Source organism: Megascapheus bottae, chromosome 15 (genome assembly GCF_031878675.1).
Source record: "Megascapheus bottae isolate mThoBot1 chromosome 15, mThoBot2.hap1, whole genome shotgun sequence".
NCBI classification, from domain to species: Eukaryota; Metazoa; Chordata; class Mammalia; order Rodentia; family Geomyidae; genus Megascapheus; species Megascapheus bottae.
Window position 1 is genome coordinate 27,287,309 of NC_143523.1, and position 14,504 is coordinate 27,301,812.

General features: G+C 42.1%; 1 protein-coding gene across 1 annotated transcript in view; it reads right to left on the reverse strand.

Moving 5' to 3' along the window:
• Nucleotides 1–14,504, reverse strand: part of Pde6c (phosphodiesterase 6C) — a 35,128-nt gene that overhangs the window by 14,460 nt on the left and 6,164 nt on the right. Inside the window, exons 3-14 of the mRNA XM_090346925.1 lie at nt 14,414–14,503; nt 13,091–13,231; nt 12,062–12,136; nt 11,142–11,206; nt 10,975–11,041; nt 9,495–9,542; nt 8,319–8,468; nt 7,427–7,570; nt 6,070–6,138; nt 2,474–2,620; nt 2,137–2,244; nt 1,697–1,806 (exon numbers count right to left, since the gene is read on the reverse strand). Coding sequence (XP_090203051.1) covers nt 1,697–1,806; nt 2,137–2,244; nt 2,474–2,620; nt 6,070–6,138; nt 7,427–7,570; nt 8,319–8,468; nt 9,495–9,542; nt 10,975–11,041; nt 11,142–11,206; nt 12,062–12,136; nt 13,091–13,231; nt 14,414–14,503 — 1,214 coding nt within the window. The remainder of the gene's footprint in view (nt 1–1,696; nt 1,807–2,136; nt 2,245–2,473; nt 2,621–6,069; nt 6,139–7,426; nt 7,571–8,318; nt 8,469–9,494; nt 9,543–10,974; nt 11,042–11,141; nt 11,207–12,061; nt 12,137–13,090; nt 13,232–14,413; nt 14,504) is intronic.

A 14,504-nucleotide genomic window follows, 5' to 3' on the forward strand; every position in this document is an offset into this window, starting at 1 on the left:
ACAGAAAGTGTTGAAAATTTCCAGAAACCAAGATACCTTTTCCAACACAGTGACATAAATTTAAATTCAAGATTCCCCTTTGTGAAATGCTAGATCACAGTTATTCACAAATGAGGATGTCAGTTATCCTGTCCCAGAGGTAGAAGGTCAAAAGGTAGGAGGAAGAATGGGTAGACAAAGGCTGAGATGAAGGTCTGCAGGTTATGGGAAGATTTTTGTCATGCAAATATGGAATAATCATTTTTAGGAGGAAGATAGCAGAAATATGGTAACAGCCTTAGAGAATTTTTATTTTGCTACCTAGAAAGCAGAATTTTAGGGAGAGAGGTGTTCTTGCCAGGTTACAGATGATTAAACCAAGCTAGGAAACAAATTGATGATGCCTGATCAGTGTTTTAATTTATCAAAATTTTAACCATCATTTCAATACCTAGTCTATGTCAGTATGGGAGATTTTTAAAAATTAATGAAGTTCAATTCGAGTTAGAAGGGAGTGAAATTCTATACTAAATTGTTTCAGTAACTCTGAAAGAATAGTTTCCACCATGTAATTTTAATTTTTTTTTCTGAATCTATCTACTTGTTTTTATGTGATTCTTAAAATGTGGGTCTTAGAGCTTGACCCAGTAATCCAAACAGTAGGAAAAGAAACTCTCTGACCCAGGATGTTAGTGGAGCTGCTGGAAGGAGGCTGAGCCCCATTAAGGCTAAAGAAAACAGGCCTGTCCCTATCTCCAGTCAGGAACATGTGTAGGATGTCATTTATATATGTATGATATCATTTGATATTCATACATTTGTTTTTCTGCTTGCTGAAAACAGATGGAGTTAGAACACAAACGGGGCACCAGTCATAGTGGTATATGCCTATAAACTCGCACTCTAGATCCTGAGGCAGAAGAATCGAGTTTTAGGCTAGTCTAGGTTGCATGATACAGTAAAAGTAAAGAAAGGAGAAGGAATAGGAAGAAGAGGAGGAGGAAGAACACAAGAGTCTGGGACTCAGCTCTGTCCTATGTGAAACTCCATATATAAGATGACACATCCAGTCCTGCTACATCCTACTTTAACTTCATGCTAAAGACACAGCATTAAACCAATTTGACTTCATCTTTCCTCCTCTCTGTAACAGCAGATGACAACACCTCCAAATAAGCTAGGTATGGTTGTTCATATCTTAATTCCAGCTGCACAAGAGGCATAGGAAGGAGAAGCATAATTTGAGGCTGGCCCTGGAGAAAAACATGAAGCAGTATAAACAATAAAGCAAAAGAGGGCCAGAGGTATGATTCAAGTGGTAGAGCACCTGCCTTAGCAAGTATGAGTTCCTGAGTTCTCCCAGTACCTAGTACACACACACACACACACACACACACACACACACACACACACACACACACACACACAGAAGTGTTTTCTAACCTAAGCGGGGGCACATTCTACAGGTATACCCAAGTATAAGCCTATGTTCAATTTTTTTAAGCCACAAAGGCGTATGTAAATGAGGAGGCATACTAGAAATGGAAAAGAGGGATTGCAAGCACTAGGGAGAAATAGCAGAAGTTACCCTGTGGGCTTGAGACACTTGAGAGGGAACAAACATGGCCCTGAGATTCTCCAACATGGAAGAAGAAGAAAGGATCACGTCCAAGTTCCTTTCCCTACTGTGTATCCTACAAATATCCAGCATACTTACTTCATCTGGTACAAGTTATTGGTGCCTCTGTGGTCAATGTCATGGCAGAAAGCAGCTGCAAGCATGGCAAAAGCTTCAAGGTCTGTATAATATCTCTTCAGCCTTCCTGTCTGAACAGAGGACCATATTTCGATGGATTAATACACTGATGCACCAGCTGTAGCCAGGAGAACAGTGTCCTATTGTGTTTCTCAGGCTTGCGTGCTTGCTTGTATGTCTTGTGGCATTCAGGGTGACTCTCAAAGCTAGCAGGCAAGTGCATTTTCCTTTAAGAAGGTGTGTGCATGTGTGGGGGGGCAGCCATCCTCCCCGGGCTGGTATGTAAGGAAAAGGGGCTGTCAGATTTCACATGGATGGTTCTGATGTGACAAACCCTATCCACTCCTGCTCCTGCTCAGGTTTCCCACCGCTTCCCCTGCCTCCCCATCCTCAGTACCCACCATCAGCAGGGTGAACATCGTCTGCCCCACATTGAACCCGTGCCGCCAGTTGTGGTAAGTGACAGGGCGGTACCCTTTCCTCACGGTGTACATCCATCTGGTGAGCACCTGTTAGCCAAAGCGACAACACCATCCAGACTTGGGAATCGAGTTCTAAAGGTTAGAAGCTTATCTAAAGAAATACGGATTGGTCTTGTGACAGAGTTTAAGCTGCTGGATTGACGAAGTTAATGATAATTGACAAGCCAAACCGAGTTAAGCTTTTGAACTACCCAAAACATTCTCTGAAGCACAAGAACAGAATTCTTACAGCGTATTGAGTGAAATACTACCTGACCTCCACAGGTACTTTGAATTTCTCCACCACCTTGATTTCAAAGAAGAGTCGGAGGCCACATTTCACCAGTTCATGCTCTGTGATGGGGAAGTCGCTGAAACGGAACTCATACAAGTCGGTGGTCCTGGGGTCCGGCAGCTCCTCTTCCTGTTGGAAGGACAGGTGGTGTCAGAGTACAGCTGGCCATCCCTCCTCCATGCTCAAACCCAATGTGGAATGTCAAAGTTACGATAAAAGAATCCAGAGCCTTCCCTAACTGCTGTGGCCCTCACACTGAATTGTAGGGGTTGCATAGATTCTAGTCACCACAAACCACCCCGTTACCCCCACTTCACAGGACGCGAAACTGACACAGCCAAGTTCAAGCACCTTAAGTGATGAGATTCAGTTCCCAATCCATTTCTGTTTTGTCTCTAAAATAAAGTGCTTGTTAATAGCAGTTTTACTTGTTATCAGTATTCACCTTTTCCTTTTCCTCATCAGGAAATACTCAGTAAACATGGGGTGATGGCTAAATTCATTCCTCTCAAATTTTCTTTATCCACACAGTGATGGTTTCCCACTATGGGTTCACTCCCCAGGGCAGGGATCCTGCTGCTGAATCTCAGAACCAGCAGTGTCTGTTCCACAGTGAATGTTTGTTGAATGTAAATGTATGAAAAAAATGAATGAATGCCCTATGCTGTACAGGTGTATTTGCAAGCGTTTCTTGTTATCCATCTCTCCTAAGGACTTAGGATTATGTGAAAACAGTGAAGTAAGCCCATAAGCATTGTCTTGAGAAATAGAATATGTACCTTCTCCTTAAGAAACCTGATTTATTGAGATGTTTATAAAACACAAACCAGTGAAAGTGTCAGAATAACCAAAATGCATCCTGTACTCAGTGCTTGAGGGCAGTTCATTTATCAAAAGAGGAGAGATTTTTGGAGGGTGTGGATGAAGTGGAGCTGGTGAAAGGGAGGAGAGGAAGGAGGGAAGGAGAAGGGAGGGAGGAAAGGAAGAAGTTAGGAGTTACATTTTTTCCCGTCAAAATGATAGTTGCTTGATAAAAGCACACAAAAACTATAGCCACCATCTTACAAAAAAGCTATTTTAATTAAATCACATTCTGTTAGAAAATCTGTGGGGTTTTTTTTAGGGGATAGAGACATGGCTCAAGTGGTAGAATACCAGCTGTGTAAGAATTATTTTTCCAGACAATCTTGGCCAGCAGTCCTTGTTTTTGTTAATTGCTTGCTTAAAACTTTAAACCCCTTTCAAACTAGCCAAATGCAAGGCTGTAAACCGAAGTTATGGCCAACTAGAAAAAAAGGATGGTACAGATTATGATAAAGCCTAGTGGACTGCCCATTCAGCCTTCTTGCTTCCTTGTCTTCCTAGTTGGAAGCGAAATTTGCTGACTTCCTTTTGAGTTGGTGTCCTTATTCCTAAGAGACACCCTAAAAATATCCCAAGGCATTTCCAAGAGGAGAGGAAGAGAAAGGGAGGATTCCACAATGGGAGAGAAGGTGCAATGGGAGTGGTGGGCATTAGTGAGGAAATGGTTGTCACCTCCTGTGACTCAGGGCACTGTGGCTGCACCATGCCTTTCCAGCAGAGACAGGGAACCTTTAGAAAAGACAGCTAAGCCCCACCTGAACCTACAGTTTAAGCATAACTTTGGAGGAGACCCTGGGTGAACAGAAATGGGCAACATTTATGCCCATTGATGCCAGAAAACTCTGTGTGTCTATTTAAGTTCCTACATTTCATGCAGCAATGAGTTGGGATTAAACCAGAGTAGATTTTACATTCAAAATAAGCTAGTGATTTGGTAAATCTGCAGAGTGATGCCTGTCCCACTACATCTGCAGCACGAATGAGGCCCCAACTTTGCTACCTTGAGAATGAGAGAACTTCTGATGCCTTTGCAGCTTGACTATGGTTTTGTTTTATAAAAAAGATGTGGATCGCTGAGAGAAGGGTTGTTCTGGAGGCCAAGTGTGTCAGGGTGGTGTTTAGAGATGGAGCCCAGGAAAAAGGAGAAAACATTATGGATAGGTACTGGGCCCTCAGTGAGGGATCAAAGGCCAATGGTCTTTGGCAGCAGAGCTAAGAGCTGGGATGGAGGATCAGAGCCATAAAAATAGGCAGGATGTCAGGCCCGGTGGCTCATGCCTGTAATCCCAGCTACTCAGGACAGTGAGATCTGTGAATCTCAGTTCAAAGCCAGCCGGGGCACTGAAGAACATGAAACTCTTATCTCCAATTAATCACTACAAAATGAGAAGCAGGGCTGTGGCTCAGGATTAGGGTGGTAGCCTTGAGCTGAAGAGATCAGGGACAACGCCCAAGCCCAAAGCTCAAGCCCCATAACCCACGGTGGGGTGGGGGCTGGGGGGAGGGGGGGAAAGAGGCTGGAACAGGTGAGGTAGTCGGTATGCCTTAGTTTAGAAAGAGTGCTTAACCTCAGAGCTTAGGAAGGGGGGGAGCAGAGGAAAAGAGGTGAAGCAGAGAGGAGAGAAAATGGGATATCCTTTCAGTCTTAACCAGACTCTATGTCTTAGTATTCTAAAAGTAATCCTGTAGGATTACAAATCTCTATCCCAGGAGAAAGGGCAAAATGAAAGATCCCTAATGAAATCCAAAGCCACACTCTTCCTCTGCTGAAAGAAAAGTCAGCCTTCTTCCTTACTCAGAGCCCCTACAGGTTCTTCCTCACAATATCTGGTCTTTCATTAAATCATGAGGCATGCCTGTACAACAGGATAAAGTAACTGAAACCAAAGTAAAAACCTGAGTGGACTCAAAATCTAGAGGTTATTCAGACGTTAAGATGGCTGTGTGCTTTTATATAATCCTGATTAATAAACCTTTTAAAGAGCCCAAACAGGTGAAGCAATGTAAAGTTACAATCTAGAGTTGAAACTTCAAAGCAGAATTTGGTGTCCTGTGATCTCTGCACTTAGGAGGCTTTAGCAGGAGAGTCATGAGTTCAAGGCCAGCCCGGGCCTCGAAGCAAGATTTTGTCTCAAAACAAGGGCAACAAAGATAAACATACTTTTTAAACTGAAAAGGACAATTTCTAAAATGAACAACTGACTGAGTAGGTTTAACAGATTGGACCAGCAGAATTCAGGACTAGTGAACCAAAAAAGAAGTTAATTTCAACCAGAAGCGATAGCATTGGCCTTATGGCAAAAAAAAAAAAAAAAACAGAGAAGGACTGAGTTCCTCCAGACTCCAGAAGAGAAGCTAGAGATGGCTGACAGCCGTTGCACTCAGAAGGGCATATGTTCTCCTGCTACTCTGGCCTGTCCTTGAAAATGGCCATGGAATAGCCCAAAACTTGGAAACTAAACTAGACCATGACATCCCTCAGCCTGACGCCCCTCATGCAGTAGCGCAGGTCAGCTGTGACTGCAGGTTGTCTTCTGTGAATTTAACTGTAGAGAATAAAGATGAAGAAACACAGGACCCCAGAGGGCTCAGTCTTTGGAAGAAATCAGCTTCGCTGAAAACATCATGGAAGAAGAAATTCCACATTTACTTAAGAAGGCATATCCCCGTATATTTTATTTAAAAGACATCAAGGATAAAAGGACTATACTTACCAAAATTGTGAGAAGCTGTTTTTCTTCACAGTCTTCAATGACATCTATATTTAATTTTTCTTTGAATCTCTACAATATAAAAGTAATTGAGGTAAAAGTCCTATGAAGGAAAGAGTTCTGTTTGGTTCTTCTATTAAAACCAGCTCACATACACACACACACACACACACACACACACACACACACACACACACGTATTTTTGTGTGTGTGGGGGGGGGTCATGGGGCTTGAACTTGGCCTGGGTGCTGTCCCTGAGCTCTTCAGCTCAAGACTACCACCCTCCCCCTGGGCTTGAGTGTTGCCCTGAACTCTTCAGCTCAAGGCTACCACCACCCTTTGAGCCAAGCCCCACTTTCCATTTTCTAGAGGTTAATTGGAGATAAAAACCTCAAGACCTATTGTGCCCAGCATGGCTTTGAACCTTGATCCTCAGATCTCAGCCTCCTGTGAGGCTAAGATTATAGGCGTGAGCCACCGCACCCAGCTAATTTTATTTTTTTTGTTGGTCATGGGGCTTGAACTCTGGGTCTAGGCATTATCCCTGAGCTCTTCAGCTCACGGCTACTGCCCTACCCCTTGAACCACAGTTTCCAGTTTTCTAGTGGTAAATTGGAATTAAGTGTCTCATGGACTCCTTTGAACCAAGATCCTCAGATGTCAGGCTCCTGAGTAGTTAGGATGACAGGCATGAGCCACTGTGCCTGGCTTTAAACAAAACTTTTTTTTTCCGGTCCTGGTGCTTGAACTCAGGGCCTGAGCACTGTCCTTGGGCTTTATCGAGGCTAGAACTCTACCACTTGAGCCTCAGCACCACTTCCAGCTTTTTCTGTGTATGCGGTACCAAGGAATCAAACCCCGGTCTTTGTGCATGCTAGGCAAGCACTCTATCAGCAGGCCAAACTCCTGGCCCATCCAGCTAAGATATATTTGAAATATACCACATAGCTGTTCCATGATAAAGATACATTCTTCAAGACTCGGTTAGTACACAAATGCATGCATGAGGGGATGATGATGATTGCAGGCCATTAATGGTTGTTGTTATGCAGCACTACATGTAAATACAATGATACATAGACTGATACATGGAATAGCTGACTGATTCCTGGAAATATATTTTCCTTGCTATCACACTCCAATTTAGATGTTATTTCTTCATTTTCCTATAACTACAGGTGTTGTTTTAAATGCTATTCCAGCCAAGTAGCCCAGCCTCCAAGTCCTTCTCTGTCATTCCCTACTTATCCCAAGAGTAAATCTCCATGCACACTTGTCACACTCCTGGGTAATTAGATGATTTCCAGAGGCCAAGGTTAAATACTACCTAATGTCCTCAGAACTGAGCTCCCTACTTACCAGAATAGACTTAATTTCATCAGGAGTGGCTTTGGTGTGATTCATGAGCATTTCCTGAACAATGTCCTTTCTGTTTTCCAGCTTATTCATTTTCTCATAGGTGTCAGTATTTAAAAGAGACCATCCCAGAAATTGTGTGAGAGTCTGCAATGTAAAACAAGTGACTCAGATTCTCTAAAGTTCCATGAAAACTCATTTGGGGACAACAATCTGCATGACTTTTCAGCCACCAGTTTCTCTTCCATCAGTGGCCTGGTTTCCTAATGTAAGAAAAAAACATGAATTTGTTACTCAAACAATAAAGTTGGCCAAGCCCTTTCAGAGTGCCACATTATTAAGCATACCCCATTACAGGGGAGAATTTCAACAGAATTAGAATAAAACAAGACCTAAAACTTAGACAGGAGGTTAGTGTGAGAATGAGAGAGGATGGGAAGGAAGACAGGGATGAGGAGATAAAAATACTCCTTTTTTTGCCAGTCCTGGGCTTAAGCTCAGGGCCTGAGCACTGTCCTTGCACTTTCTCAAGGCTAGAGCTCTACCACTTGAGCCACAGCACCATTTCTGGCTTTTTTTCTATGTATATGGTACCGAGGAATCGAACCCGGGTCTTCATGCATGCTAGGCAAGCACTCTACGACTAGGCCAAACTCCTGGCCCCAAAATACTCTTTTTTTTTTTTACAGAATTGAAACCATTTGGGTTAAGCACAAACTATAGAAAACATAGCAGTTTGTAGAAGTCAGGAAACAGGAATGACACAAAAAACATTGTGTTTACAGTCATTCATGACAGGCATCTTAATTTCCTCTCAGTTTTCTAATAGCAAATAATTAGGTACCTATTACTTCATGAATGCCACCTGCCTCCATTGTTTGGTAACTGCACTCACCTCAGTAATGTGTTCATCATGTTCATCAAATGGTTTTCCATCCTTCCTGTTGTAAAATGTTGCCACTCCCACAATGTCTTCTTTCTTGTTGACGATAGGCAGGGATAAGACGTTTCTAATGACCCAACCAGTTTCATCTACGGGTCCTTTCTACAAATCATAAGGGAATTTAGAGTCCCTCTTTCTTAACTTTTTAATTTTAGGTACTTATATAGTCATAGGATGTTACCATAAAATGGGCATAGAGTTCCCACAAATGCTTCACCATTTCCAAAAGGAACCATCTTGTGTAACTATTGTAAGATATTAAGAGTCAAGAAATGGTCTTGATACTTACATGGGTTTTAGTAGGTTCATATGTATTTATTTCTGTGTGCTTGTATGTATATGAATGCATAGTTTTACACACATTTGACCCACATGTAGATTTTCAACAACCATCGGAATCAAGATATAGAACTATTTCATCCCCATCAGGTTCTCTCTGTTTCCTCTGGATAGCAACCACTCCACCACCTGCCATTTTGTTTACTTTTAGGTCAATCTTTGGGTGATAAATGGCATCCAAACATGTCTAGAACCATGCAGCTGAAATAAATCCTCTAGGACATCCAATCAGGTGCTCTAGAATGAAAACTTAAGTATCTGTATTCTGACAGTCTAACCTTCTTCCTTTGTTTCCCAGCCCTAGGGATGGGATGATCTTCTGAACTGTTATGTTGCCTCACTGTTCCTTTCCCACTTTTTCTTCCTCCTTATAATGCCTTGAAGCCAATTTTCTATATTCTCTCTGTTGAAATACCTAGTACTGTTTCTGTTTTCCTGATAAGGGATAGTCTCAGGCTGTAGATGTATCCAGCCAGACATTCACACAGAAAACATTTACTGAGCACAAAGGATGTGTTAGGTTCTGTTGTCAATAGAAAGCCAGGAGGGGAATGTCACGCCCAGTACGGAGGAGAGGAAGGCCCCCATCTCCTCTCTTATTCTGCCCTCCAGCCCTCCTTCCTTCACTGAAGAATATGCTAATGGGTGGCCACTGGACCAGCCAGGACTAGAGAGTAATGGGCCCCTGTGTGCCTGCTAGCCTCATTTGAGCATAGGGCAGCATCAGGATGAAGAAAGAACATCTCCTCCCCATCCCCCGCCCCGCCCCTCGGCCAAGGGAATGGTTACCTGAAAGGTGAAGTATTCATCTGCAGGGGCATTCAGCATGTTACATATCTGTAAAGCAAGAAAAGATGAGAGGCTTCCTGACACTGTGTGGTGGGGCCATTTAAACCCACAAAGGTCAAGGAAGGACGCAGCAGAAGCCATGGTCTCTCTCATAGCTCTTGACTGCTTGCAAACAGATTATTCCCACAGGACCTCAGCTAGGTCATACTTGCTGACAACTTACTAAAATTAGCTTCTCTTTTTCGAATAAGTCATTGATACATTCATCACCATCTCTGCTCTTTCCTACACGCCCAGTCTCCAAGGATCCCTTCTAATTCCTAACAGTTTAGTGTTTGGGCCAAGGAAAGGAGAAAGATGAACAGAAAGGTCATTTTGCAGGCACATGGATGAGCGGTAATCCTGAGATTGCTCTTTGATTTTTTTTCCTCAAGTGGGATTCAGATAAGAAGGTGAGGAAAAAAAAACCCAAAACACAGACAGCCTTTTGTTTGTACCAAAATAAGGACTTAGGATGAAATATCACTTTTCTAGTGTAGAGACTACAAATACCTTCTAGAAAGTCATGAAATCTCTGTTTTTGCTTTTTGATGTTTCATTCTGAATTGTCTATGATTTCATATCCATAATGGGCCATAATAAAAAAAACTATATTGTTTTTCTCACCAAAGTTATACTCAGTACTTGAAATCATAGCTTTTTAATGCCAGAAGGGATATTAATCATTAAATTTAAACTTCTCCTCTTAAAGATGAGAAAATAGCATTCCAAAATGTTCAATGACATGGTCAAATTCATGGACTGAAACCACAGCTGATCTCCAGAGAGGAGCTGATGCTCCTGGCCAGGGTTTGGGCATTTCTGTGGTTTGTCTCCATCACTCACTGACATCTGACATATGGCATCACTATTTCCACCATGGAGAGTCTCAAGCTGCCAACGACTTAATTCCTGAAAATCTAATTTAGTAAGCGTGCCACCCCAGGCCCTGTCAGCACATGGTCCACCATGAATGCTTAAGGTGGTTACACTATTCTACTCTCACAGGAAAATGTGAAAACACTTTGAAACTTTTATGAGTATTCAGAACCTGAGAGTTTAAGAGATAGCCTGTAACATCCATTAATTTTTATCATATAATTTGAACCTGTCAAACTATACAATGACTTAGTACCCATCAAATGTGGTTTGCAAAGGTAACCTAACATAAATTATACTTGCTGAATGTGAAAGGATGGCTGAAATTGTATAGCTATCTGCAGAACGAGAAGTGGAAAAATAGACATGTCTTTCTTCTATTCATTAAATATTTTCGTATCATTTTGAAATCTCCAGCTAAGCTACACTCCACTGCCACCATTATTCTCCTCCTTTGACCTATGTCAAAGAAAGTAGTCATCTCATTCTTGTCTGGTTCATTGACAATTAACTCTTTGCTCTATGCAATCATGTCTGGTGTTTGGATGTACGAATAACTTACAAATCCATTTTCAGCAACATATGCTGGTAATCCACTAATGAGTGTCCAGTGGTCCAAGGGAGGTGTCCTGGGGGAAGATTGGGAGAGAACTGTTGTTAGCGCAGAATGTACTGTGTGCAAAAAGAAAAATAATGCAAGTCCTATAGCTACTTCATGCCAACACTCACGGAATCACTTTGATCTCCTCTTTTCCATGTAAAATGTAGTCAATGATTTTATAAAAGATGATTTCCTAAGCGAGAGGGGGGGTGATTTTATGTATAATATTGTTTCCCAAGGAAAACACTTATGATTCAAGGACTATCAAATGCATAAATATCTTCCTAGTGACATTTCTCCATAGAACAGAAATTATCAAGCAAGTCACATTCTAATTACAAGCTTACAATAAAATCAGAAATAGTATTGACTGTTTTCCTGCACTAACAAACACCAGATTAAATTTCATATTAAGAAGTTGCATACACTAAAACAGCTTTGAGGGGAAATTTTTTGCTACTAAATCACCAGCTAGTCTAGTTTTTATTTTCAAATGGTCTTTTTTGTTGTTGCCTAGAAGTACCTGGTATTAATAATTTCACTAGAAAGTAAATCACTTAATTTCTCAGTGCAATAAATAGTAAATATTATTCACAGGTCCCCAGCCCTGCTGCATTCCACCTCATTAATTCCTTCCCTGTGTGCCCAGAACACATGATGGATAAGCATGAAGTTTTCAGTCGAGGGTGAAGTTAATCTAGCTCAGTCCTTCTCAGGAGCTCCCAATTCAGCAGAATTTTAGAGTGACCCAGGCATTTCTTCCAACAGTTTTGGATCCCTCTCTGCTGAGAACCACGTACCCACCAGCCCTGACTTCCTGGAAAAGGAAGTGGACATATTAAGTGATGAATGAAGGCAACGCTGCTTGGGGCAGAGCTGGGACTTGATCCTCAAACTCCAACTTTCTACTATGTCAGGACCCTATAGGAAATTACAAGATAAAACTTCAGTTTCCCAAGCAAGATCTGTTTCCTGTCAGTACTACAGCCTCTCAGTTCTAGCACCTGACACATGACCAGACAGCATCAGGGGTGATGTCTGCATTTACCCTGCCATCTGGTGTCTTGGGACCTTTATAAGGTGCCGCTTCTCCAAGCTTCACTGGCCATTCATCGTAGAATTCCTGGAGGCAATTACATTTACAGATTATTAAAGGTTATTGTGGCCCACTATATCTTATCTAAATTGCGTGCATATTTTTCTGTTAACCTATATAGCTCTGGAATTTTAGGCCTAGAAAGACCTATAATTCCCAGCAATACTGCTCATGAACCTGAACTCAGGTCCTGGGCACTCTCCCTGGACTTTTGTTTTGCTCAGCCCAAGCACTCTACCACTTAAGCCACAGCTCCAATTCTGAATTAATATTTTTGAGCCATTCAGCCATGAAAAGACATGGAAGAATCAATGTGTACTGCTCAGTGGAAGAAACTGGTCTATAAAAGCTACATACCGTATTCTATTTTTATAATACCGTGGAAAAAGCAGAGCTATACATTCAGTGATTGATTGCGAAGGGTTTCAAGGCAAGAGGGAGAGATCTGAATAGGTCATCTGTTTTAGTGTTCTGAAGCTATTCTCTATGGCACTGAAATAACAGGTATGTTGCATTCTGCATTTATGAAAACCCATAGAACTGCATGACACAGAGTAGACACTAGCAGAGATGATGAACTTTAGTCAATAATGAGTCTAGACTGGTAGCAAATGTACACACTAAGGCCAGAGCCTAACAGATGGGGAGACTGGTGGCTAGGGTGGAGAGAACAAGAATGTTGATGGGAACTTTATGTTCTTCTATAGTTCCATAAACCTAAAATTGATCTAAAAATTAAGGGCTATTATTTATTTAAAGAGTATTAAAAAAACTTGCTGAAATACATATAGTCAGGGAGTGGACAAGCCAAAATCCAAGCCTGTATCCACACCTTTACCTCTGTATCATGTCTTATTAGCACTGATTCAGTGCTAATCACAGAGTATATCCATTTTCCAATGGATTAATTTTCCTTTTGGCATGCATTTTCTAGGTGACTTCCAGGGGGAGGAGGTGACAAGAAGCATGAAAAGTGACAACCTTTTCCTTGGTCATGTCCAGCAATCCAATGGAGTATCGTTCACAGTTCAGGTATGTTCTCACTGTGTAGAGGGCTTTGTGAAACTGCCGCTCAACATCTGTAAGCTCTTCAAATACTTTATTGGCTGACCACATAAGGATCTGAAAGTAAGTAGTAGCAAAAAAAAAAGAAAAAGAAAAAGAAAACTGTTAGAACACAAAGCACTATGGAAAGATGGTGCATTTACCCAAAGAAAACATGAGTACGTCAGATACAATGGCGACATGTCACCAGACACTGCAGTTCTACTTTGGAAAATGTATATAACCAACAGGTTACTCAGATTCTCCGGGGCAATGAGGAAACCTTTGTGAGGCCAAAGGCTTGTTAAGGGGGTGGGAGAAAGCCATGGTTCCTTCCTATAGGGCAAATGCTCTCAAGTTGGAGGAAGAGAAAGTCCTTGGGCAGAGCGGGTCCACTACCTAACACATGTCCTTCACACATCCATACCTCATCAGAGGCAACTTGACACAGAATTGAATGAGAAGGGATTTTAGAACTTGTCCATCCACTTTCAGGAGAGGGTAAGAGTGTTCAACAAGAATCATACTCATTGTCTTATGCATGTAACTGTAACCCCCTCTGTACATCACCTTGACAATAAAATCAAATTAAAACAAAAAGAAGTTGCCCAGAGCTGATGGCTCATGCCTATAATCCTAGCTATTCAGGAGGCCAATATCTGCAAATCACAGTTCAAAGCCAGCCCAGGTACACAAATCCATGAGACTCTTATCTCCAATTAACCACCAGAAAACTGGAAGTGGTACTGTGGCTCTATTGCTAGAGATGTAGCCTTGAGCTGAAGAGCTAAGGGACAGCACCCAGGCCTAGAGGTCAGGCTCCATGATCGACCAAGGAAGCCCCGGTTCTTGGCTATAAGCAAAGCTCTTCAGCCCTCTGCCTCAAGGAAACAGCAACCTAGAAGTGGTTTTCCACTCCAAATAATAGCTTCCTTACGATTATCCTGACACTGCCAAGGGCTTTCTGTTAGAACTAATGACTAGCAAAGGATCACACGAACCATGTGAAGCAGGTATTGGAACTGTCATTGCCATCTCTATCATTGCCATTGCACAAATGAAGAAACCGAAGGCATGCAGGACTCAGCCAGTTATCCATGGGGATGGGGAAGGAGGGAAAGAGGGGAGGAAGCACCATGTCAGGACTCATGGGACTGAAGCTTGGGGCTCTATCTTTACCCCATTGAAGGATAAGAGGCTGAGAGTGTCTGATTTATTGCCTCTGGGTCCCTTTGTCACAACACGCCAGTGTGCCTTTACCTGGCTTCTCCGAGATTCAACACTGTACAGATAGCTGGTATGTTGGAGCTTCAGAATTACTGAGACAAAGTTGAGGTACTTGGAAAAGACC